This window comes from Scyliorhinus torazame, chromosome 29, assembly GCF_047496885.1.
Source record: "Scyliorhinus torazame isolate Kashiwa2021f chromosome 29, sScyTor2.1, whole genome shotgun sequence".
Lineage (NCBI taxonomy): Eukaryota > Metazoa > Chordata > Chondrichthyes > Carcharhiniformes > Scyliorhinidae > Scyliorhinus > Scyliorhinus torazame.
The window spans coordinates 42,016,150-42,043,308 of NC_092735.1; the positions used below are offsets into that span (position 1 = coordinate 42,016,150).

The 27,159-nt window shown below is 54.4% G+C and overlaps 1 protein-coding gene across 1 annotated transcript in view; it reads left to right on the forward strand.

The window, feature by feature from the left end:
* LOC140404159 (circularly permutated Ras protein 1-like) overlaps positions 1-27,159 on the forward strand; it is a 175,850-nt gene that overhangs the window by 142,856 nt on the left and 5,835 nt on the right. Inside the window, exons 17-20 of the mRNA XM_072492576.1 lie at positions 413-524; positions 12,469-12,609; positions 13,970-14,063; positions 22,853-22,921. Of these exons, the coding sequence (XP_072348677.1) occupies positions 413-524; positions 12,469-12,609; positions 13,970-14,063; positions 22,853-22,921 (416 nt within the window). The remainder of the gene's footprint in view (positions 1-412; positions 525-12,468; positions 12,610-13,969; positions 14,064-22,852; positions 22,922-27,159) is intronic.

Below are 27,159 nucleotides of genomic sequence, written 5' to 3' on the forward strand. Positions count from 1 at the left end.
GTAACATTCTTAGAATAAAAGGGAGGCCATTTGGGACCAAGGTGAGGAGGAAGTCCTTTAGTCAGAGGGTGGTGAATCTACCCAGAGGGTTGTGAAGACTCAGTCAAAAAGTATGTTCAAAGCAGAGGTCGACATATTTCTAGATGCCAATGACAGAAAAAGATCTGGAGAAAAGACATTTCTGAAATTACCTAATATTAAATATACAATTAGCTTGTTCAGAAATAATAATTCCTGCCACTTAGACAGAAGTAATCTTCAGAAAATTGGATCAATAAACCAACCTGAATAAGATTGCTTGATCAACAGCTATTTTCATTTTATCTGAAATAAAAACAGCAAAGCCCAGTCAGTCTGATGTTTCAAATATGTGAAAATTTGCAATTTTTCAATCATCTTTCCTCGTCTCCAGAAATTCAAAAGAAGACAGAACTTTCCTTTCAACTTCAAATTGGCTTCAGGTCTCCAGATGGTAGATGTGCCTACAGAACGATCACCCAGGTGAAGCCAATAACTAACCACAGGTAATTAGAACTGAACGTAGGAGCGAGTCTTCAATAGTTCACCTTAAACAGAAGACTGGAAATGTAGTCACAATGCTGATTAACAACAGGTTGAAGCAGTTGCAAAAACTCAAATGTATAGAAGTTCCATACTGGCTTTAATACTCTACAAAAGCATAGAGTCCAAATAATACTGACCCTCCCAATTCCGAAATTATCTTTATTCCTTCACTCTTTTGAAAGCTGAGAGCCGGTCTAATGCAGGTAGGGAATATACAGTGAATGGTAGAACCCTCAAGAGTATTGACATTCAGAGAGATCTAGGTGTACAGGTCCACAGGTCACTGAAAGGGGCAACACAGGTGGAGAAGGTAGTCAAGAAAGCATACGGCATGCTTGCCTTCATTGGCCGGGGCATTGAGTATAAGAATTGGCAAGTCATGTTGCAGCTGTATAGAATCTTAGGTAGGCCACACTTAGAGTATAGTGTTCATTTCTGGTCGTCACACTACGAGAAGGATGTGGAGGCTTTAGAGAGGGTGCAGAAGAGATTTACCAGAATGTTGCCTGGTATGGAGGGCATTAGCTATGAGGAGCAGTTGAATAAACTCGGTTTGTTCTCACTGGAACGACGGAGGTTGAGGGGCGACCTGATAGAGGTCTACAAAATTATGTGGGGCATAGACAGAGTGGATAGTCAGAGGCTTTTCCCCAGGGTAGTGGGGTCAATTACTAGGGGGCATAGGTTTAAGGTGCGAGGGGCAAGGTTTAGAGGAGATGTACTAGGCAAGTTTTTTACACAGAGAGTAGTGGGTGCCTGGAACTCGCTGCTGGAGGAGGTGGTGGAAGCAGGGACGATAGTGACATTTAAGGGGCATCTTGACAAATACATGAATAGGATGGGAATAGAGGGATACGGACCCAGGAAGTGTAGAAGATTTTAGTTTAGACGGCAGCATGGTCGGCACGGGCTTAGAGGGCCAAAGGGCCTGTTCCTGTGCTGTACTTTTCTTTGTTCTTTGTTCTGGGGTTGGGGGAGTGTGTAGGTGGCCAGGGAGAGAGGAGTCAGCATACAGGCCAGGGGTGGAAGCAACAAAGGTAGTTGATCATGATCAAATAATCTTTGAAACAAAGAAATTCATAATCTCGTCATATTTGGTGTTTGACATGAAGATAAGAAGAAAATCCCAAGATATTCTGTAAATATATCAAGGGGAAGAGGATAACCAGGAAAGAGAAGGACCCTTATTGTTTGTTATATGTATAAATTATATAGAATAAAATGTGGGGGATGATAAGCAAGTTTGCAGATGGCACGAAAGTTGGCCGGGTGACTGACAATGAAGAAGGAGGTCTTAGGTTACAGGAGGATATAAATGGATTGGTCAGATGGGGAGACGGTGGAGTCACTGAACAAAAACAGAAAATACTGGACAATCTCAGCAGGTCTGACAGCATCTGTGGACAGGAAAGGGAGCTAGTCTGGATGATTCTTTGTCAAGGACGCAGGTTCGAATCTCATCATGGCAGATGGTGGAAATTGAATCCAATCAACATCTGACATTAAAAATCTAATGATGACCATGAAGCCATTGCCGATTGTCATAAAAAAAACATCTGGTTCACTAATGTCCTTTAGAGAAGGAAATCTGCCATCCTCACCTGATCTGGCCGAGATGTGACTCCAGACCCACAGCAATGTGGTTGACTCTGAAATGGCCAATCAGTTGTATCAAATTTCCTACAAAGTCTCAAAGGAAAAAACGTGGACGGGCCACCGGGCACTAAATTCGGCAATGGAAACGACAATGGCAAAACCAGCCCTATTGACCCTGCAAAGACCATGGGCGTCATTCTCCGCCGGCGGGAGTCTCCGTTTTGCCGGCGCCCGGGGGTTTCCCGACGGCGTGGGGCTGCCCCACACTGGGAAACCCCATTGACCGGCCGGTGTAACGGAGACTCCCGCCGGCCGGTCGGGGCAGAAATGTGGCGGGGCGGGTAGGAGAATTTCGCCCCATTTTACTAACATCGAGGGGCTTGTGCCAAAATTGGGAAAGCTGACTCACAGACTAGCTGAGCAACAACCTGACGTACTCAGACTGTTGCTCAGCGGCACGGTGGCACAGTGGTTAGCACTGCTGCCTCACACCTGGAGGGTCTTGGGTTCAATTTGGCCTCTCTATGTGGAGTTTGCACTTCCTCCCCATGTCTGTGTGGGTTTCATCCGGATGCTCCGGTTTCCTCCTGTAATGCCTCCACCTGTTTTTCCGTTTCTTCTCGTACCAGGACTGCACGTTGCGTGTCCTGATAGGCCCTTTCGTATTGAGACTGGAAGCTGCTTAGGTGCGCCAGACAAGACTGGTGAGCCCTTTTGGCGTCATCCACCTCTCCATCTTTTGCTGCCAATTTCCTTCTCAAGTCTAAATTCTCCTTTTCTACCTCGCTTACATCGACCTTACTCATCCGATGTATGCCTTCAACTTCTTTCCGGAGCGTCCTAACGACCTCCTCTGTGCCTCGCAATTGTGCCAAGCAGGACACGATTGCCATCGGCTTGCGAGCTTTCCCTAAGCTCTTTTTGTGGATCTCACTCAGGTTCTCCCACCAAGTATGTCCTACACTCCCAGGACCTGGGGCGTCATTCTCCGACCCCCCAGCGGGTCGGAGAATGGCAGTTGGCCGCCGTGAATCCCGCCCCTGCCGGTTGCCGAAGTCTCCGGCACCGGATATTCGGCGGGGGCGGGAATCGGGCCGCGCCGGTTGGCGGGACCCCCGCTGGATTCTCCGGCCCGGATGGGCCGAAGTCCCGCCGATAAATTGCCTGTCCCGCCGGCGTGGATTAAACCATCTTTTAAACGGCGGGACAAGGCGGCGTGGGCGGGCTCCGGGGTCCTGGGGGGGGGCGCGGGGCGATCTGGCCCCGGGGGGTGCCCCCACGGTGGCCTGGCCCACGATCGGGACCCACCGATCCGCGGGCGGACCTGTGCCGTGGGGGCACTCTTCCCCTGCCGCCTTCGCCACGGTCTCCACCATGGCAGAGGCGGAAGAGACTCTCCCCACTGTGCATGCGCGGGAAACTGTCAGCGGCCGCTGACACTCCCGCGCATGCGCCGCCCCGAGATGACATTTCCGTGCCAGCTGGCAAGGCAACAAAGGCCGTTTCCGCCCGCTGGCGGGGCGGAAATTCCTCCGGCGTCGGCCTAGCCCCTCAATGTTGGGGCTCGGCCCCCAAAGATGCGGAAGCGTGTTGGGGCGGCGCGATGCCCGTCTGATTGGCACCGTTTTGGGTGCCAGTCGGCGGACATCGTGCCGTTTCAGGAGAATTTCGCCCCAGATTCCTCGTTATCATAGAATTCATTCCAAAGGGGCCATCCTTTCCCTTTGAGATATTTCCTGATCTCTTCCTCCCAAATGGGACATTGTCCCACTCTACTGCTGCTGGTCACTACGACCGCAAATTCCTCCGGATTCATTAGGTGCTGCATTGCCTGCATTGCCATCTTTCCTATCCGAATGCTTCTTTTAAATTTGGGACAGGGGTATTAAGGCGGTGCTGTAAATACGGGTACGGCTTTTGCTACTTTCCGAAATACAAACTTCCGACAGTTTTGACGCAACAAAAATCTATCAGTTTACCTTATCGCCCTGTTAGTTACGCATGCATACACACACTTCCGAATTATGACTATTGATCAGAACTGCTTGAACACTTGTGGTTTTCTGTTTCCAATTGGACCTCTAATTCAAATTCTTGGGTTCTCCCGGAGTGGTTTTCCACTTCTAGATCGGGTCCCATCAGAGTCGCCAAATAAATGTTGCTAACTTTTGCCTTAGTTTACTTGCTCAGTTTTGTCACCTTTGCTCTTGAGTCACCAGGTATCTTTCTGATCCCGCCACGTGGTTCAGTCCGAGTAATGATCAATAATCCAATACACCGCTTAGTAAGATTTAAATCAAAGCACATTTATTATACACAGCAATCACTACTCATGCATAAATTCTACGTCTAAGCTACTTCTATAACTAACAGACCAATACTTAACTCGGAACTGGCCCACCAGGTCAGGGAAACGAATGGCCTTTCGTTCGGGTTCTGAGCCTGCGGGATTCGAAGTTGGTACAGATTGGTAGCTAGGAGCACCTGTCTCGTAGCGAGCGTTGAAGTAAGACTTACTCGATTTCAGCGATGGCTGGACCGGTCACTGTCAAGGGTTGGTTCGCGTTGCTGAGTGACCCGGTCCAGAAGAGAAGCAGAGGGCCGATTTGAACTTGGCCTCTATTCTTATAGTCCCCAGAGGCGTCTCGCCTTTCGGAAAGGACCCTGTGCCTGGTTCCAAGTGATTGGACTTTGTCCCAATCACTTGGTTCGATTTTCTCCAATGCTGGAGCGATTCCTTGATCGATGGGCGGTCTTGAGGTGGTCGTTCACCTCCCTTTGTGTAGGCTTCTGCTGGCGACGACGAGTCTGGTTTGGCTTTATGTATCTAAATGTTGCTTATTGTTCCCGGGGATTGCTCATTAATATGCAGATGGCTGGTGTTTTGTTATGCTGATGGTTGCCGGTATCGATCCTGTCTGGCCTTTCCAGAGGTAAATACACACTCAACCCGCAGCTGCTTGTTTGTGTCCTGTTGGCTGACTTTCCCATCAGCCTTTGCCATTCGCCATTTTAAATCGGGAGTTAGCCATTTTAACTGGCTACAAACCCTCCTTGTGATCCTAAAGCGAAGCGTGAAGGATCACATAACTATGTTGCTTTCCATTCCCTGACCTGGGGGGACACTTCCTTCATGGCCTCTGCACTGACCATAGCTATGCAAAAAATGTTTAACTAACAATTCTAAGGGCGCTATGTCAGACAGGGACATGCATTACAAAACAATAAACTGGGAACCTCGAACTACTCTCAATACACTACACTCACTTAAACAATTCATTATCCTACCTTCCTCAATCATACAACAAAATCATAGCATTTCATACACAGTCTTTCCTGGCTTGGCAGTCAAGCTCAGGATCATACAATTTGCTCATGAAAAGTTCTTTACATTTCTTTATTTACAAAAACACAAGTGAATGCTCTTTATTATAGATCGCGGGGGTCGGGGGTCTGGTCGTATCTGAACATAGGGGATCTGATCCTATATACCGGGGTTCGAGCGCGGTAGGCTCTCCTTCTCCATTTCCGTAGACGCATAGTCTGCACAACGCAGCAGAGTATCGCTAATGCTAGTAATGTTTCGATTGCATAGGACAGGGAGTACCAGGTTATAAACCTGGCACACCAAGATGCTGTAGTGTCGCTGGTGACTGGGCTCTGGGTACTGCGGGGAAGTGAAACATTAACGGCTGGGGGGCTTGAAATCATGGGGTTCGCGTTGATGCGCAACCAAATGTCCAAAATCATGGGGGTGATCCACGTGAAGGAAGTCCTCATGGCTCTTCTCTTTCCTTTTATTTCTTCTCTTCTCCGGTCCTGCAGCTTCTGGAGTTCTGTGGAAACAAGCATAGTGTCTGTAACTATCTTTGTTTAATATCTTGTACGCTAGTGTGTCTGTCCTGTAGTGCCAATTACTCCCTTTATAATTGGTCACTATGTGTGACTCCCTCATTTTTTTTCAAAAAACAAATTTTAGGACACGGCACACTTCCCAATAATGAACCAGTGCTGATTTACCATCCAAATGTTTCAGGATGTAAATAGCAGACGGTCGGCAACCTAAGGGTTACCTAAACAAAACAAATCTTTTTGAAAGAAAAATGCCAAAATGAGGTGCATATGGGCCGCGACGGGTAAGAGTTGGATGGAGCCCCCGGGTAGGACGGCTACCAATGCCGTGTGTCTCCTACCCGAGCGCAGTTGACCAGAGGGGGGGATTCCCAGGCAGGGCGGGTCCCAAGCCGTTTCCCCACTGCCTGAGCAACTGACAAGAACGGGCAAAAAATTTAGTCATCGTGGTGGGGCTGCCGTAGTGGTTCTATCCTTCGAACCAGAAGGGCAGTTACGAACAGGCGTCTGGTTCCGTAACCAGTCTCTGCAGACAAGCTCTCAGAGGTTTCTGCTGAACTGGTGTCTGGTAATGGTGAGTCTCTGTAGGCAAGTCCTCAGAGGTTTCGGCCGAATAGGCGTGGGGCAGTGAGGAAAAATTCTCCTGTCGGACATACAACATTTAACAAACTTACAAACAACATAAAACATTCTGCAGGTTCCATCAGAATACGGGACATCGTAAATCACATTTGGGCTGGGGCGTAATTAGCATATGGAGGGAGTGCAGCGTGACCGAAGAAGAAAGGAAGGAGGAGTGAAATAAAAATGAAGTGGCCTTGCTGAGGTGTCCCTGCCAGGAGAAGTGGTGGGTAAGCGCTCACAGTTTGCATGGGGCAGCTGGGACCTTGTAGCTGCTGTGGGTGGTGTTCTCTTTCATATCTGGGGGCTAGTCTAGCTGGTGGGGGTCTCCTGCAATCTCGGGTGAAGTGTCCTGACTGCCCACAGTTGTAACATGACCCCGGGGCACATAAGGTGGAGCAGGCTCTCTGGTGCATTGTTCCCTTGGGTATGGTTCCCTGGGTGGGGGGTCGGGGCTGTTGGTGTCTTCGCTGGTTCGGGGGGCATTTGTGGGCTGGTTCCGTTGCAGTTTCAGAGGGGCTTGACATTCTCGTGCGTAATGTCCTAATTGTCCGCAATTATAACATTCCGGTGGTTTCTGGGGGTGGCTGTTGCTTCCTTCGTTTACCCATGCGGGGTTCTGGTGCGTTTTAACTGGATGCATGTCTGCCTGCTCTTCCTCGGGTTCCCTAACTGCGGGTTTGTCTGCTTCTGCCTGCTGTTCTTCGGGATTTTTAACTGTGGGTTTGCTTTGTACAGACTGCTCCCAGGCGCGGGACAATCTTTTTAAAACCCATTTCTCATTGTGGGCTTCCTCTGAGGGGTCATAATTCGTACAGGCCTTTTGTCCTGCCTCTGTGGCATGGGAGATAAGGGTGCGGGTCCATTTGGCCATATTGTCTGGGGACAAATGGGCACGGTCTAAGTCTCCAAAGACAGTTACAAAGTGGATCCACAGGCATCCAGCAAACGCTGTGGGGTGCTCGGATTTCTTTTGCCTACATTTGTTGAGGCCATCTACGGGGTCACCCCGGTTATACCCGATCGCATCCAGGATCGCGGTATGCATTTCTGCAAGGGTGCCTCCTCCTACATTCTGTGGGTCGGGAAGGGCTGCTGCTACCGACAGATCTAAATTTAAAACGGTGAGCTTTACATGCTCTCTCTCATCCAGGCCGTACATGGTCGCCTGATGTTTAACTGTGGCAAAGAAATGGTGGGGGTCTGAGGTGGGGAGGAACGGTGTGATCTTAACGCACGCGTCCCGTAATTGGGTCACTGTTAAGGGGGTGGAATATAGAAATTCCACATCGTCCGATGTGGCTGTGCGGGGGGTGGTTACTGGGTTCATTGGAGCCTGAACTATCTGCTGTGTGGGGGGTTGGGGCGCTTTTCTCTTTTGTGGCTTTCCCTGCGCACATGTTCCCTGAACATATCTCTGTGCTGTTTCATTCAGTTCTTCCCAATCAGGGCCGTCTTCCTGATCTAATCCTTCTCCAAACATTTCCTGAAAACCTTTTTGAACAGAAAGCAGTGATTGCAGCTCTGCAATCTGCTTCCGGCACTTTGTGTGGCCTAATGTGCTTTGTCTTTGTTCTGTGGTAGCAGCATGGAGTGCTCTTAATGCTGCCTTGAGGTCACTACACTGTTTTTGTAATGCCTCTACCTGTTTTTCCGTTTCTTCTCGTACCAGGACTGCACATTACGTGTCCTGATAGGCCTTTTCGTATTGAGACTGGAAGCTGCTTAAGTGCGCCAGACAAGACTGATGAGCCCTTTTGGCGTCATCCACCTCTCCATCTTTTGCTGCCAATTTCCTTCTCAAGTCTAAATTCTCCTTTGCTACCTCGCTTACATCGACCTTACTCATCCGATGTATGCCTTCAACTTCTTTCCGGAGCGTCCTAATGACCTCCTCTATGCCTCGCAATTGTGCCAAGCAGGACACGATTGCCATCGGCTTGCGAGCTTCCCCTAAGCTCTTTTTGTGGATCTCGCTCAGGTTCTCCCACCAAGTATGTCCTATACACCCGGGACCTGATTCCTCGTTATCACAGAATTCATTCCAAAGGGGCCATCCTTTCCCTTTGAGATATTTCCTGATCTCTTCCTCCCAAATGGGACAATGTCCCACTCTACTGCTGCTGGTCGCTGCGACCGCAAATTCCTCTGGATTCATTAGGCGCTGCATTGCCATCTTTCCTATCCGAATGCTTCTTTTAAATTTGGAACAGGGGAGCTAAGGCGGTGCTGTAAATATGGGTACGGCTTTCGCTACTTTCCGATATACAAACTTCCAACAGTTTTGACGCAACAAAAATCTATCAGTTTTACCTTATAGCCCTGTTAGTTACGCATGCATACACACACTTCCGAATTGTGACTATTGATCAGAACCGCTTGAACACTTGTGGTTTTCTGTTTCCAGTTGGATCTCTAATTCAAATTCTTGGGTTCTCCTGGAGTGGTTTTCCACTTCTAGATCGGGTCCCATCAGAGTCGCCAAATAAATGTTGCTAACTTTTGCCTTAGTTTAATTGCTCAGTTTTGTCACCTTTGCTCTTGAGTCACCAGGTATCTTTCTGATACCGCCAAGTGGTTCAAGTCCGAGTAATGATCAATAATCCAATACACCGCTTAGTAAGATTTAAATCAAAGCACATTTATTATACACAGCAATCACTACTCATGCATAAATTCTACGTCTAAGCTACTTCTATAACTAACAGACCAATACTTAACTCGGAACTGGCCCACCAGGTCAGGGAAACGAATGGCCTTTCGTTCGGGTTCTGAGCCTGCGGGATTCGAAGTTGGTACAGATTGGTAGCTAGGAGTGCCTATCTCGTAGCGAGCGTTGAAGTAAGACTTACTCGATTTCAGCGATGGCTGGACCGGTCACTGTCAAGGGTTGGTTCGCGTTGCTGAGTGACCCGGTCCAGAAGAGAAGCAGAGGGCCGATTTGAACTTGGCCTCTATTCTTATAGTCCCCAGGGGCTTCCCGCCTTTCGGGGCGGATCCTATACCTGGTTCCAAGTGATTGGACTTTGTCCCAAACACTTGGTTCGATTTTCTCCAATGCTGGAGCGGTTCCCTGATCGATGGGCGGTCTTGAGGTGGTCGTTCACCTCCCTTTGTGTAGGCTTCTGCTGGCGCCGACGAGTCTGGGCTGGCTTTATGTGTCTAAATGTTGCTCATTGTTCCCGGGGATTGCTCATTAATATGCAGATGGCTGGTGTTTTGTTATGCTGATGGTTGCCAGTATCGATCTTGTCTGGCCTTTCCAGAGGTAAATACACACTCAACCCGCAGCTGCTTGTTTGTGTCCTGTTGGCTGAATTTCCCATCAGCCTTTGCCGTTCGCCATTTTAAATCGGGAGTTAGCCATTCTAAATCGGGAGTTAGCCATTTTAACTGGTTACACTCCCACAGTCCAAAGATGTGCAGGTTAGGTGAATTGGCCACGTACAGTCCACCCTCAGTTGATGAATCAATACTTCTACATGTTGAACACCATGTGGAGGAAGCATTGAAGGTGACAAGGGCACAGAATGTACTCTGGGTGGAGAACTTCAATGTCCATCACCCAGAGTGGCTTGGGAACTCCACTACTGGCCAAGCTGGCCGGGTCCTAAAGGATATAGCTGCGGGACTGGGACTGCAGCAGGTGGTGTGGGAATCAATAAGGGGGAAAAACAAACTTGATCTCGTCTTCACCAACCTGCCTGCCGCAGATTAATCTGTCCATGACAGCATCTGTAGGAATAACCACTGCACAGTCAATGTGGAAACAGAGTCAGTCCTGTCTTCATATTGAGGATACCCTCCATTGTGTTGTGTGGCACTACCACCGTGCTAAATGAGAGAGACTTCGAATAGATCTAGCAACTCAAGACAGGGCAACAATGAACATAGAACATACAGTGCAGAAGGAGGCCATTCAACCTATTGAGTCTGCACCGACCCACTTAAGCCCTCACTTCCACCCTATCCCACTAACCCAATAACCCCTCCTAACCTTTTTGGACACTAAGGGCAATTTATCATGGCCAATCCACCTAACCTGCACATCTTTGGACTGTGGGAGGAAACCAGAGCACCCGGAGGAAACCCACGCAGACATGGGGAGACCGTGCAGACTCTGCACAGGCAGTGACCCAGCGAGGAATTAGAACCTGGGACCCTGGCGCCATGAATCCACAGTGCTAACCACTGCGCTACCGTGCTGCCCTGAGGCTGTGGGCCATCAGCAGTAGCAGAATTGTACTCAGTCACAATCTGCAATCTCATGGATCGGCATATCCCCCACTCTATCATTACCACCAAGCCAGAGTGTCAATCCTGCTTCAATGAGAGTGCAGGAGAGCATGGCAGGAGCAACATCAGGCAGACCGAAAATGAGGTGTTAACCTGGTGAAGCTACAACACAGGGCTACTTGCGTGCTAAACACACAAACAGCAAGTAATGGACAGAGCAAAGCAATTCCACAACTAATGGATCAGAATCTAAGCTCTGCAGTCCTGCCAGATAGAGCCATGAATAGTGGTGGACAGTTAAACAGCTCACTGGAATAGGAGGCTTCTTAAATATCCCCATCTTCAATGATGGAGGAGCCCAGCGCATCTGTGCAAAAGACGAGGCTGAGTCATTCACAATAACCTTCATCCAGAAGAGCTGTCTGGATAATCCATCTCGGTTTCCTCCAGAGGTCCCCAGCATCACAGATGTCAGTCTTCAGTCAATTCGAGTCACCCCACGTGATATCAAGGAATGGCTGAAGGTCCTGATATTGCAAATGCTATAGGCCTATTCTCTCCAAGTCCGTGTATCTCTCCCTCTCTGTCAGTATTTCTCTCCTTCTCTATGTCAGTGTCTCTGTCCCTCTCCATATAAGTGTCTCTGTCCCTCTCTATGTCAGTGTCTGTCCCTCTCTATGCCAGTCTGTAATTCACAGGGATTTCTCTATTCCCTTTCTTGAACAGGGGAACAATATTCGCCTCCCTCCAATCATCGGTTCTACTCCAGTGGAGAGTGAGGACGCAAAGATGATCGGCAACGGCGCAGCACTCTCCTCCCTCGCTTCCCGCAGTAACCTTGGGTGTATCCCGTCAGGCCCAGGGGACTTATCTATCCTGATCCTTTTCAAAATTTCCAGCACATCCTCTTTCTTAATATCAACCTGTTTGAGCCAATTAACCTGGTTCACGCTGTTCTCATGAGCAACAAGGTCCCTCTCTCCAGTGAATATTGAAGGAAAATATTCATTTAGGGCCTCCCCTGCATTCTCAGCCTCTTGGCACAAGTTCCCTCCACTATCCCTGATCGGCCCGACTCTCACTCCAATCATCCTCTTATTTCTCACATAAGTATAGAATGCCTTGGGGTTTCCCTAATCCTTCCCACCAAGGCTTTTTAATGCCCACTTCTAGCTCCCCATAGTCCATTTTTGAGTTCCTTCCTGGCTACCTTGTAACCCTGTAGAGCTGTGCCAGATCCTTGCTTCCTCAACCTTATGTAAGCTTCCTTCTTCCTCTTGACTAGAAGCTCCACTTCTCTTGTCATCCAAGGTTCCTTCACCTTACCATTCCTTCCTCGTCTCAGTGGGACAAAACTATCCAGCACTCTCAGCAAGTGCTCCTTAAACAACCCCCACATTCCTGTTGTTCTTTTCCCTGAGAGTATCTGTTCCCAATTTATGCTCCTTAGCTCCCGTCTAATAGCAGCATGTTCTTAGTAAATGGCTGGAATGCGGAATGGCCTCTTCTTGCTACTAATGTTTACTAATGTGTGCCTATTTGGCCGTGTTCATACATCACCCTGCCAATGTAGTGAGATGATTTTTTTAATGTTTCCAGTGCCATTGTTAAAGACCATATAAACCTCAGCGTTCTACAGATCCACACGGCACAAATCAGTGCTCGCTTGGCAATGGAGGGCAGGATGCAGGACGCCCAGAAGGAGGCCCTGGCTCAGAAGGAACTCATAGAAGAAATACTGTAAGTGAGACAACTTCAGCCATCTTGCTGTATTGTGTAGAAAGTGGCCCTTGGTAACATTGGGCTGTACCTTATCCATGGCGTGCCATTTCCAATGTTGGAACCAGGGGCGGGATTCTCCCTACTCGGCGGGGCGGGGGGTCCCACCGGGATGGAGTGGCGTGAACCATTCCGGCGTCGGGCCGCCCCAAATGTGCGGATTTCTCCACACCTTTAGGGGCTAGGCCTGCGCTAGAGTGGTTGCCGTCCCGCCGGCTGGCGTGGAACGCTAGCTGGGGCCAAAGGGACTCCGCCGGCCGGCGGAAGTCCGCGCATGCGCGGGAGCATCAGCGGCTGCTGACGTCATCCCCGCGCATGCGCAGTGGGGGGTCACCTCCGCGTTGGCCATCGCGGAGGCTATGGTTGACGCGGAGGGGAAAGAGTGCCCCCATGGCACAGGCCCCCCCGTGGATCGGCGGGCCCCGATTGCGGGCTAGGCCACCATGGGGGCACCCCCCGGGGCCAGATCGCCCCCCAGGACCCCGGAGCCCGCTCGCGCCGCCTGGTAAAGGAGGTGGTTTAATTCACGCCGGCGGGACCAGCATTACAGCAGCGGGACTTCGGCCCATCGCGGGCCGGAGAATCGCGGGAGGGGGGGGGCCGCCGGCCGGTGCCGGAGAATTCACTGGCTGGCGGGGACGTGATTCACGCCGCCCCCCCACGATTCTCCGACCCGGCGGGGGGGGGGGGGGGGGGGTCAGAGAATTCCGCCCCAGAAGTGGGCATTCTTCACCTGTCTTCCTTTTTTCTAGTCTGTAAGTGGTGACCTGTAAGCAAAATCTGTTTTACTAGAGCACCAGTTCTCATAGTTATTACTGTTACTGCTGTTCTGCTGTGTCACTGTTATTGTTAAACTTTATTATGCATTTCTATAAGGAAGTTCCTTCTTTTAAACAATTCATTTGACTGCAGTATTTGTGGTCCCAAATTACCACACTTTTATAAATCCATCTCATAGCATTGTAAGATCAACCATACTTTGTAAAAATATCCATATCATTGCAAAACGCTTTGGGATATTCTGAGGATGTGAAATGCCATACATAACTGTAAGTTTGTTCCTTTCTCATTTTCTATATCTGTCTGCTGTGCGAGGAATAGAAAGAACAACACAATAACACCTCCACAGGGATCTGCAAATAAACAGCCTTTCACAAACAACAGCCGTTCTATATTCTCAAGGAAAATTAGAGATGGGCAATAAATGTGTACCTCTTCAGCAACTCTCACATCCTGTAAATGAATAAATAAAATAAAAGTAGAAATTAAAGCAGATGTAATTGCACCCAACAATAATTGAAGCATCTCTTATTTTCCACAGGGCCAAAAGGAATGATTTGGAGCAGGGAGCAATTTATGAAAGTTGGGTTCAATCCATGTCGCCGATTTACAGTGCCCTCAAAAATCAAACACAGGTAACCAAATTAACCATTTCTTTCCTTGATTTTTGCTCAATTTTCCAACAACTCAGAACTTCATGCATCTTTCATTAATCCTGGATCAGTTGTGACAGCTTAGGCAAACAGGAAGCATTTGTCCAAACCAGAAATACATTCACAATGTTTTGATCTGTATTCTATGAACAGGTGGGACCTTTGGTGATGAGGAACTTTGTGTGATTCTCTATCCTTAACTCTTGCCAATAATCAACGTTCCTGCTCTAATATAAATGAGAGAAAAGGAGTTCGATTCATGGGCAAAAACAAAGAAGCATTTCTCAGGTGTTACCATGAGAACTCACTGTGGAGTTATAGTTTATGTTTTGTCACACAATACCAAAAGACATAGGAGCAGAATTAGACCATTTGGCCCAGTCAATCCTGGCTGATACATTTCTCATCCCCATTCTCCTGCTGTCTCCCCATAACCCCTGATCCCCTTATTGATCAAGAACCTATCTATCTCTGTCTTAAAGACACTCAGTGAATTGGCCTCCACAGCCTTCTGCGGCAAAGAGTTCCACAGATTCACCACCCTCTGGCTGAAGAAATTCCTCCTCATCTCTGTTTTAAAGGATCGTCCCTTTAGTCTGAGGCTGTGCCCTCGGGTTCTAGTTTTTTCTACAAGTAGAAACATCCTCTCTACATCCACTCTATCCATACCCACCTCGCATAGGGTGGGTATAGGGGGATATGGCGTAAGGAAGTGCTGAGGGTTTTGGCCAAGGTTGGTATCATGACCGGTGCAGGCTTAGAGGGCCAAAGGACCTGTTCCTGTGCTGTATTGTTCTTTGGAGTTTGACTGAGTCAGCGCAGCTTCGCAAAGGGGAAATCATGTCTGACAATTCTGTTCTGTACGATTCAATGATCTCCCCTCAACCTTCTAAACTCCAACGAGTACAGATTCAGAGTTCTGAACCACTCCTCATATGACAGGTCTTTCATACCCGGTATCTTTCTTGTGAACATCCTCTGGACCCAACGGGGCCCAAAACCGCTCACAGTATTCCAAATGGGGTCTGACCAGAGCCTTATACAGCCTCAGAAGTACATCCCTGGTCTTGTACTTTATGCCCTCTTGACATGAATGCTAACATTGCATTTAACTTCCTCACTGCCGACTGAACCTGCACGTTAACCTTAAAAGAATCGTGAACAGGGATTCCCAAGTCCCTTTGTGCTTCTGATTTCCTAAGCATGGACGTCATTCTCCGATCCCCCAGCGGGTCGGAGAATGGCCGTTGGCCGCCGTGAATTCCGCCCCCGCCGCCTGCCGAAGTCTCCGAAGGGAGAAAGGTCGGCGGGTCGTTAATGGCGCCGCAGACGTCGGAAAATGGCACAGGTGGGCGCAAGGCAGCCGATTTTGGGCCTGCCGATATTCTCCCGTCCAGATGGGCCGAAGTCCCGTCGACGTGGTGACCGGTCACGTCGACGTAAATCAAACCTATTTTTTTCGGCGTCAACCTGTGCTCAAGGTTTACGCTGACCAGCGTGGAGGTGGGTGACGGCCTGGGGGGTTGGCTGCTGGGCAGGCGATGGCGTGGCCGCAGTCTGAATGTGTGGGGAGAGGTGTGTGTAGGGTTGTGTGTGTGTGTGTGTGCGGCAGGGGGGGTGGTTAGAGTGGGCCGGGCTCCGGGGGAGTGCCGGGAGGGGGGGTCAGTGCCGGGGAGGTGGGTGGGTGGGTCCGTGCCGGGGGGGGGGGGATGGGGGGGTCCGTGCCGGGGAGGGGGATGGGGGGGGTCCGTGCCGGGGAGGGCCGGGGAGGGGGATGGGGGGGTCCGTGCCGGGGAGGGCCGGGGAGGGGGATGGGGGGTCCGTGCCGGGGAGGGGGATGGGGGGTCCGTGCCGGGGAGGGGGATGGGGGGTCCATGCCGGGGAGGGGGGTGCGAGGGCAAGTGAGTTGGTCCACCTGGCCAGGTGCCAGCCTCCAACAGTTGGACCCATGCGGTCCATGCCACCTGGCTGGGGTGAGGAGGGGGTATGGGCAATGATGGCATGTCGTTGTCTCCCCCCCCCCCACCAGGCCGTCATGTTTTCCGATCATCCAGCGATGTTGGCCGCCGTGGCGGCAGCCGCTAATGTCTATGTTGCCCTGGATGAGGAGGAGGTGGAGGAGCGTGCCAGAGAGGCGGCGCAGGCTGCCGCAGAGGGACAGGCGGCAGCCGCATAGGCTGGAGGGACACCTGACCGACAGGATGAGGAGGGGGAGGAGGACGTCGCGGCCCCACGGCAACGGAGGCACCCGAGGGCGCCCCTTGTGTACCGGCCCCGGCAGTCATGCCAGGACCTCACGGACCGAGAATGCAGGAGGAGACTCCGGATGAGGCGGGAAACCGTGGCACACATCTGCCACCTGCTGGCACACCTGTCACCGCGTGGCACTGGCAGGGGACACCCTTTCCCCGTGTCCGTCAAGGTTACGGTGGCCCTGAACTTTTATGCAACGGGTCATTCCAGGCACCGAGTGGGGACCTGTCCGGCATATCGCAGACATTGGTGCACCGGTGCATCCGGGTAGTGACAGACGCCCTATATGCCATGGCGCACCGCTACATCCGCTTCCCTGTGGACCGGGCCAGCCAAGATGCCCGGGCCGTGGGCTTCTCTGCCGTGGCCGGGTTCCCCATGGTCCAGGGCGTGATTGATGGGATGCACGTCGCTGTGCGGCCACCTGCAGATAACAAGGCCATGTTCACCAATAGGAAGGGGACCTATTCGATGAACATACAGGTGGTCTGCGACCACCGCATGATGATCCTGCACATCTCCGCCCGTTACCCGGGCAGTGTACACGACTCATACGTGTTGTCACGGTCATCCATCACCGGCATGTACGAGGGACGCCATCCCCGGCTGAGGGGCTGGTTGCTGGGCGACAGGGGCTACCCATTGCGATCGTGGCTGGTGACGCCTGTATGGAGGCCACGCAATGAGGCGGAGAACCGCTACAATGATGCCCATGTAGCGACAAGGGGAGTGACAGAGAGGTGCTTTGGCGTGCTGAATATCGGTCAGATAGGGTCGGCCGCATCATTGTGGTGTGCTGCGTCCTGCACAACATAGCCCAGCAGAGGGGTGATGTGCTGCAGGCAGAGGAGGACGGAGTGGAGTAGCAGCAGGAAGAGGCCCAGTCATTCCCAGATGATGGGGATGGGGGCAATGGTCAGGGGAGACGGGCTAGACACGGGCGGGTGGCTGTCCACCGTTACCGGCTGGGCCAGCGGGCACAGGACAGGCTGATAGCCGCCCGCTTCACTGACTAGATGGGTGTGGGAATCGGGTAGTATGGCCACTGACTGCACACCATGGCAACAGCCGACCACCCACACCCCCCACCCATCCACCCACCCAGCACCCTCACCCCCCTCCCCAACCCCACCCACCCCACCCGCATGCACACCACCCCCCCCCCATTGCCGATCCACCTGCGGCACAACGGGCCGGGCTCACACAGTTGCCGGTGGACGCGTGTCTATTGCAGGCCATGGAGGATGATGACAACCCGCCCTGCGATGAGCTCCTGGCTCCACATCGTTGGACTATGTCTGACCCCCTATGTACCACCATCCACCCGGACCATCCCTGCATGCGGCTGTGACACTGCAGCGCACAGTCCCGTCCTCTGCCCAGGGGGATGTTGATGGCGGCCCAGGGGGAAGGGGCCAGAGTTACCTGGGGCTGAGGTAAGACCACCCCTCACACACACACTTGCGCTCAACGTACATGACACCCCCGCACGCTTTGGACAGAGCACAAAGGCAGCTTCTGTAGGTGTAACATTGACTTTAATAACGAACGGAGTACATGCACGTGCCCTAGCCCCTAAAACTCATCTGTGCCCTGCACCCGTGCCAACTTACTCAGTGTCTAATTGTTCGGCCTTACGGGCCCTTTGACTACGTCTACGTGGTTCCCCAGACGGTACAGCAGAACTGGAGGTGGACTCCTGTGATTCCTGCCCTCTGACACGGGATCCCTTTGGCGGCCGTTTCCTGGGGCGTCCTGGCCTAGATGGGCCAGGCTGCGGCCCGGGCGACTGGGATGGCGAGCTGCCAGCCTGTCCTGCCCGTTGCCCACCCGATGCACCTGGGACGGAAGGGGGGGAGTCTGAGGTGTCGCGGTGTTCCGGGACCTCCCCTACAGGGGGACCCGGGACGGACCACAGCACCTCCTCCTCCCTCGGGGTGCCCGATGGCCCCCAGGCCTCTACATGGGTGGGGGATGCGAACGGACTGGCCATCCGACGCCCCCCCGACATCTGGCGCTGCCAGTCCTGGAGGCCAGTGCTGGTATCGACAGGGGTCTGCAGGTTTGCAGCCATGGAGCTCAGGGGATTGGCAAACCCTGTCTGTGACTGTGCGACGCCGGCTCGCACATGGCCACTGGCGCCGATGCCCTCAGCGATGGCCTGCAGAGACTGGGCCATGGCCTGCTGAGACTGGGCTATGGTCTGCTGAGACTGGGCCATGGCCTGCTGAGACTGGGCCATGGCCTGCTGAGACTGGGCCATGGCCTGCTGAGACTGGGCCATGGCCTGCTGAGACTGGGCTATGGCCTGCAGAGACTGGGCCATGGCCTGCTGAGACTGGGCTATGGCCTGCAGAGACTGGGCCATGGCCTGCTGAGACTGGGCTATGGTCTGCTGAGACTGGGCCATGGCCTGCTGAGACTGGGCCATGGCCTGCTGAGACTGGGCCATGGCCTGCTGAGACTGGGCCATGGCCTGCTGAGACCGGGCTATGGCGTTGAGCGCCTCTGCCATCTGCCGCTGGCGCTGGCTCATGGTCTCCTGTGAGAGGGCAGCCATGTCCTGGGCCACAGACGCCGCCTGCACGGAAGGCCCCAGGCCTCGCAAACCGTTCCCCCTGTCTGACACCGTCGCACCCATTGCCTCCACCGCGGACGCCACCCGTGCGCTGTCGGCCTGGGTGGCACGTATGACCGGCACCACTCCCAGCTCCTGGACACGGGTGGACTCCTCCACCTGCGACTGCAGCCGCCGCAAGCCGCCCGTCACCCTCTTCGCTCGTCTCCGGTTCGGTGGTTGCCTCGGATCTATGGGTGGGTGTGGTAACTCCAGGAACCCGGGATCCATCTGGGCGGCAGATGTTCGCTTGGGCTGGGCTGCCCTCCGACCGCCCGGCCCCTCTGCTGCTCCTACCTCCACCTGCTGTACCGGGACGGCTGTGTTGTGCGCACCAGTGAGTGTACCAGACGCCTCATCACTAAAGTGCCCAACCGAGGTGAGTGTTTCTGCGATGGTGGAGGGTGTTGGTGACAGCAGTGGCGTTGTGTCGTGCTCTTCGTCCCACTCTGAGTCCATGGCACTTTGGGGTGGGGGTTCGTCTCCGCCCATCCAATCTGTGTCACTATCCGGTATTTCGTTTTCCTGGGTAGTGCTTTCCCGGGTAGGGGTGTCCTGGGTAGTGGTGTCCTGGGTAGTGGTGTCCTGGCTCGGCTGTGACGGGGGCCTGTGGCTGCCCCTCTCATCGCTGGGTGGCACACGCCTGCGTCGTCGCACCCGCACGAGACGGGGGCATCGTCTCCCTGTTGCTCCAGGTCTCTCCGTCTCCAGTGGTCTCCAAGGGACATCCTGCGGGCGTCGCATGCCGGAGGGTCCGGGTCTCTCCGTCTCCCGTGGTGTGCGAGGGGCATCCTGCGGGCGTCGCATGCCGGAGGGTCCGGGTCTCTCCGTCTCCCGTGGTGTGCGAGGGGCATCCTGCGGGCGTCGCATGCCGGAGGGTCCGGGTCTCTCCATCTCCTGTGGTGTGCGAGGGGCATCCTGCGGGCGTCGCATGCCGGAGGGTCCGGGTCTCTCCGTCTCCCGTGGTGTGCGAGGGGCATCCTGCGGGCGTCGCATGCCGGAGGGTCCGGGTCTCTCCATCTCCCGTGGTGTGCGAGGGGCATCCTGCGGGCGTCGCATGCCGGAGGGTCCGGGTCTCTCCGTCTCCCGTGGTGTGCGAGGGGCATCCTGCGGGCGTCGCATGCCGGAGGATCCGGGTCTCTCCGTCTCTCGTGGCCTCCGAGGGGCATCCTGCGGGCGGTCTGCATCTGCGGGGATGGGTGCCTCGACGTTTGCTCCTGCGATACACAATGAAGCATGCATGGTTAGACACGCAGGCAGTGATCAGGTGATTTGGGGGAGGGGGATATGGGGGAGGGGGATATAGGGGACGGGGGATATGGGGACGGGCTGTCGGTGGCTCACTTGCTAGTACGCCCCCAACCTCTGCATCAGCAACCTCCCGGTCGTCAGGTCCGCCAGCCAGTTCCAAGGCCCTTTCCTCGTGTTCGGTCAGTGGCCTCTCATCAGCGGGGCCTCCTCCAGTCCTCACATGCTCCCTATTGTTGTATGCGCGCTTCTCCTGTGGGGGGTGGTGGCAGGGGTAAAAGGCAACAGTATTAGACAGGTATATGAATGCACGCCATCGGTTGCGCGTGTAATGCAGAGGTTAAGGTTAGGGCTGGATTCACTTGGTGATATGGGGGATATGGGGAAGGGGGGATATGGGGGAGGGGGATATGGGGGACATGGGGGAGGGGGGATTTGGGGAGGGGAGATATGGGGAGGGGGGATATGGGGGACATGGGGAGGGGGATATGGGGGATGTGGGGGAGGGGGGATATGGGGGAGGGGGGATATGGGGGACATGGGGGGATATGGGGGAGGGGGGATATGGGGGAGGGGGCATATGGGGGAGGGGGGATATGGGGGAGGGGGGACATGGGGGAGGGGGGACATGGGGGATGTGAGGGAGGGGGGATATGGGGAGGGGGGATATGGGGGACATGGGGGATATGGGGGAGGGGGGATATGGGGGAGGGGGCATATGGGGGATATGGGGGAGGGGGGATATGGGGGAGGGGGTATATGGGGAGGAGGGATATGGGGGATATGGGGGAGGGGGGATATGGGGGAGGGGGGATATGGGGAGGGGGGATATGGGGGATATGGATATCGGGCAGGGGGGGAGGCTCACCCTGGCTGCTCTGACGAGGTCGATTACCTTCTTGTGGCACTGGGTGCCTGTCCGTGGTGTCAGTGCCGCAGCGGTGACGGCCTCTGCCACCTCCCTCCACAAACGCCGGCTGTGGCGTGGGGCGACTCTGCGGCCGTGCCCGGGATACAGGGCGTCCCTCCTCTGCTCCATCGCGTCCAGGAGCGCCTCCACATCCCGTGACTGGAACCTCGGGGCTGAGCGGCGGGCGGCCATCCGGTCGGGTGTCCCGGTCGGGTGGGGGGAGCAGCGCGTCCTTATGAGCCGTCACGCCGTGCGGTATGTATGACGCTACACGGCGTGAACCACGTGAGCAAGCGCGGATCCCGTCACGTTGCTGCTAGCCCATTCTGGGCCGGAGACTTCGCGACGTTTTTGGCGGCGTGATGCAGGTCAGATTTGTGCCGTTTTTTGCGCCGATCGGCGGACTTTGCGCCAATAACGGAGAATTTCGCCCCATTTCCCCATTTAGAAAATAGTCTATGCCTCCATTCCCCCTTCCAAAGTGCATAACCTCAAACTTTTCCACATTGTATTCCATCTGCCACTCCATTGCCCACTCTCCGAGCCTGTCCAAGTCCTTCTGCAGCCCCCTTGCTTCCTCAATACTACCTGTCCCTCTACAGATCTTTATATCGTCTGCAAACTTAGTAACAGTGCCTTCAGTTCCTTCTTCCGGATCATTAATGTATATTGTGAAAAGTTGTGGTCCCAGCACCGACCCCTGAGGCACACCACTAGTCACCGGCTGCCATCCTGAAAAAGACCCATTTATCCCCACTCTCTGCCTTCTGCCAGTCAGCCAATCCTCTATCCATGCCAGGATCTTACCCTGAACACCATGGGCTCTTAACTGATTTAACAGCCTTCTATGCGGCACCTCGTCAAAGGACTTCTGGAAATCTAAATGGATCACGTCCACTGTTTCTCCTTTGTCTAACTTCCTGATTCCCTCCTCAAAGAACAGAATTGTCAGACATGATTTCCCCTTTGCGAAGCTGCGCTGACTCAGTCAAACTCCAAAGAACAGAACAGCACAGGAACAGGTCCTTTGGCCCTCTAAGCCCGCACCGGTCATGATACCAACCTTGGCCAAAACCCTCAGCACTTCCTTATGCCATATTCCTCTATACCCATCCTATCCATGAATTTTTCAAGATGCCTTTTGAACACCGTTAATGTATCTGCTTCCACAGCCTCCCCTGGCAACGCGTTCCAGGCACTCACCATCCTCTCTGTAAAAAAACTGCTTTGCACATCTCCTCTAAACTTTGCCCCATGGACCTTAAACCTATGCCCCCTGGTGACTGGCCCCTCCACCCTGGGAAAGAGTGCCTGCCCATCCACTCTATCCATGCCTCTCATAATCTTGTAGACCTCTATCAGGTCACCCCTCAACCTCCATCGTTCGAGTCTATTCAGCCTCCCCGCATAGCTAACGCCCTCCAGACCAGGCTATTTTATCATAGACTTCCAAGTACTCTGCAATCTCATCTTTAATAATGGACTCTGAAATCTTACCAATGCAGATAGAATTCAAAATGAAACTGAACTTAGAGACTCACAGGCAGATGTGTTTAACATGAAGCTAAACTGAAGTTATAAGCCTTTCTTAACACACAAATACAGAAACACAAATTAAGCTTAAACTTAAAACAATATCTTATTTTTAACTTGCAGTACAAATATAAATTGTTTAAACTATCTCTATTTGCTAACAAAAGGACTAAACAAAGTTGTTTCAAACTGTCCTCACCTCTTTTCCAGGATACAGCATCAGCACAGCCTTTGTATGAGTCACTGAGCACAAAGCGAGACAGAGAATCTGTTGTTAAGGTGAGAACCAATTAATGTTGATTATTCGTGTTGATATTTGGGTTGGACCTGCAGATTGCGTGTTGTAGTGGCTTGTTTACCATTCTTCAGTTAGTTTGTTTTTATGAAAAGAAAATCACAATTTTTAATTTAAATTTATGTCCTTTGATCCTTTTTTGTCTATTTACATTATATTAAGAGCCTCTATATGGTATAGACTTTCCATCTAAATCATTATGTTCTGCAATGCTTTGACACATCTGTTGTGTGGCTCTGTATCAAATGCCTTATGGATGTCCATATACAGCAACTCAACAATATTACACTTAGCGCTCTCTCTGTCACCTGATCAAAATCTCCAACAAGTTAATTAAACATTATTCTGTTTATTAAATGCTTAAATTTTGGTTTGGTGATTTTCACTTGATACGTTGTTGGATCTCTGTGTCTATTTGGAAGCCTGGATATGCGTTATCCCTTCTTAGTTCCCAAATAACAGAGATTCCAGACTGTACTTTTTGGCAAAGTTATTTGCACCTTTATTTGTCAGCTTTTAGTGTCTACTGGCAAACTCAATTTCAGTACAAAGTTTTAGAAAGTTCTGACTAGCCCTGCAGCAAGCGAGTCAGATCGATTGTCTTTAGCAAACACAGTAGTTGAATTCAAAGTACAATTATAGTTTGTGGTAATTTCTTCAAATCAAGATGCACAGTACACAAATGACTGAGTGATGTAAAACAAAAGAAAATGGTGATTTTGCCAAGCAAACAGAGAGAACAGGTTTCAGAAAATAGGTTAGAGTGGTTCCGGAATGGGTTTTCCCAACCCGACAACTGGGGCGAAATTCTCCGAACCCCCACCGGGGCGGAGAATCGCCGGGGGCTGGCGTGATTCCCGCCCCCGCCGGTTGCCGAAGTCTCTGGCACCAGAGATTCGGCGGGGGCGGGAATCGGGCCGCGCCGGTTGGCGGGCCCCCCCGCTCGATTCTCCGGCCCGGATGGGCCGAAGTCCCGCCGCTAAAATGCCTGTCCCGCCGGCGTAAATTAAACCACCTACCTTACCGGCGGGACAAGGCGGCGCGGGCGGGCTCCGGGGTCCTGGGGGGGCAGCGAGGCGATCTGGCCCCGGGGGGTGCCCCCACGGTGACATGGCCCATGATCGGGGCCCACCGATCCACGGGCGGGCCTGTGCCGTGGGGGCACTCTTCCCCTTCCGCCTCCGCAACGGTCTCCACCATGGCAGAGGCAGAAGAGACTCCCTCCACTGCGCATGCGCGGGAAACTGTCAACGGGGGTGGTGTGTGGAGTGGGGGGTGGGGGGTGGGGTGGGGGGGGTGTGGAGTGGGGGGGGTGGAGTGGGGGTGTGTGGAGTGGGGGTGTGTGGAGTGGGGGTGTGTGGAGTTGGGTGTGTGTGTGGAGTGGGGGGTGGTGTTGGGGTGTGTGTGTGGAGTGGGGGGATGTGGAGGGGAGGTGGAGAGGGGAGGGCGAGTGCCGGGGAGGACGGGGGGGGAGCGAGTGCCGGGGAGGGGGGTGGGGGGTGGCGAGTGCCGGGGAGGAGGGGGGGGAGTGCCGGGGAGGACGGGGGGGGGGGGGCGAGTGCCGGGGAGGGGGGGGGGAGTGCCGGGGAGGAGGGGGGGCAGGAGTGCCGGGGAGGGTGGGGGCGAGTGCCGGGGAGGGTGGGGGCGAGTGTCGAAGAGGGTGGGGGGGAGGTGAGTGCCGGGGAGGAGGGGGGGGGCGAGTGCCGGGGAGGAATGGGGGGGCGAGTGCCGGGGAGGAGGGGGGGGGCGAGTGCCGGGGAGGAGTGGGGGGGAGTGCCGGGGAGAGGGGGTGGGCCAGTTCCGGGGAGGAGGGGGGGGCGAGTGCCGGGGAGGAGGGGGGGGGGCGAGTGCCGGGGAGGAGGGGGGGGGGAGTGCCGGGGAGGAGGGGGGGGGGAGTGCCGGGGAGGAGGGGGGGGGGTGAGTGCCGGGGAGGAGGGGGGGGGGAGTGCCGGGGAGAGGGGGTGGGCTAGTTCCGGGGAGGGGGGGGGGGCGAGTGCCGGGGAGGAGGGGGGGGGGGGGGGCGAGTGCCGGGGAGGAGGGGGGGGGCGAGTGCCGGGTAGGAGGGGGGTGAGTGCCGGGGAGGGGGGGGGGTGCGGGTGCTGGGGTGGGGGGCGAGTGCCGGGGAGGGGGGGGAGGCGAGTGCCGGGGAAGGGGGGGGGGTGGGGTTGGGGAGGTTGCCCGCCTGGCCAGGTCCCAGCTTCCAACAATCGTGACCATGCAGCCCATGGCATCTGGCTGTGGGGGGGTGGGGGGGGGGGGGGGTGGGGGGTACTGGCAATGATGTCATGTCGTCTATCCCCCCCCCCACCCTCACCCCCCCCCCCCCCACCCCCTGCAGGCCGTTATGTTTGGTGATCACCCAGCGATGTTGGCCGCCGTCGCAGGAGCCGCACTTCTACATGTTGCCCTGGGGCAGCAGGAGGACGAGCGTGCCAGGGAGGCAGGTGGCAGCCGCCCAGGCTGGCGGGCTACCCGCATGACAGGACGAGGAGGAGGAGAAGGAGGAGGTGGTGGTGCCACGGCGACGGAGACGCCTGATGAAACCCCGTGTGTACCGACCCCGCTCGTCGTACCAGGACCTCACAGACCGGGCATGCAGGAGGAGACTCCGGATGAGCCAGGAAACCATCGCCCATATCTGCCACCTGATGGCACACCTGGCACCGCGAGGCACTGGGCGGGTGGGGGGGACACACCCTCTCCCCGGCGGGGGGGGGACACCCTCTCCCCGTGGCCGTCAAGGTTACGGTGGCCCTGACCTTTTATGCCATGGGCTCATTCCAGGCGCCGAGTGGGGACCTGTCCGGCATCTCGCAGACATCGGTGCACCGGTGCATCCGGGCAGTGACAGACGCCCTATATGCCATTGCGGACCGCTACATCCGCTTCCCCGTGGACCGGGCCAGCCAAGATGCCCGGGCAGTGGGCTTCACTGCGGCGGTTGTGATGCCCATCGTCCAGGGCGCGATTGATGGGATGCATGTCGCCGTGCGGCCACCTGCCGATAACAGGGCCATGTTCACGAATAGGAAGGGGACCTAGTCCATGAACATTCAGGTGATCTGCGACCACTGCATGAGGATCCTGCACGTCTGCACCCGGTACCCGGGCAGTGTACATGACTCATTCGTATTGGCGCAATCTTTCATCCCCACCATGTTTGAGGGACGCCCCCCTACGGCTGATGGGCTGGTTGCTGGGCGACAGGGGTTACCCGTTGCGGGCGTGGCTGATGACGCCTATACGGAGGCCATAGACTGACGCGGAGATTGGCTACAACGATGCCCATGCAACGCCCAGGGGTGTGATAGAGAGGTGCTTTGGGCTGTTGAAGATGCGTTTCAGGTGCCTGGACCGCTCTGGAGGGCCCTCCAGTACCCGTCAGACAGGGTCGGCCGCATTGTTGTGGTCTGCTGCGTCCTGCACAACACGGCCCAGCAGAGGGCGATGTGCTGCAGGCAGAGGAGGGGGCACGGGAAGAACAGTAAGACGAGGCACAGACCTCCCAGATGAGGAGGATGGGGGTAGTGGTCAGGACAGATGGGCTGGACATGGACGGAAGGCTGCCCACCGTTACCGGCTGGGCCGGCGGGCACGGGACAGGCTGATAGCCGCCCGGTTCACGGAAATCGCCAAGTATGGGCACAGACTGCACACCATGGCACAGCCGACCACCCTCACCCGACCCACCACCAACCACCCTCACCCCTCCCCACCCACCCACACCAACCACCCTCACCCCACCCGCATGCATACCACCCCTCCATTGCTCATCCACCTATAAGACCATAAGACATAGGAGTGGCAGTAAGGCCATTCGGCCCATCGAGTCCACTCCACCATTCAATCATGGCTGATTTCAACTCCATTTACCCGCTCTCTCTCCATAGCCCTTAATTCCTCGAGAAATCAAGAATTTATCAACTTCTGTCTTAAAGACACTCAGCCTGCGGCACAGCGGGCTGGGCTCACACGGTCGCCGGTGGAAGCGTGTCTATTGCAGGCCATGGAGGATGATGACAACCCGCTCTGCGATGAGCTCTGGGCTCTACATCGTTGGACAATGTCTGACCCATGGCCACAGTACCACCCTCCACCCGGACTGTCCCTGCATGCGGCCGTGACATTGCAGTGCTCGGTCCCGTCGTCTGCCCGGGGGGATGGCGAGGGCGACCCGGGAGGAGGGGGGCACACTCACCTGAGGCCGACGTTCTATCACCCC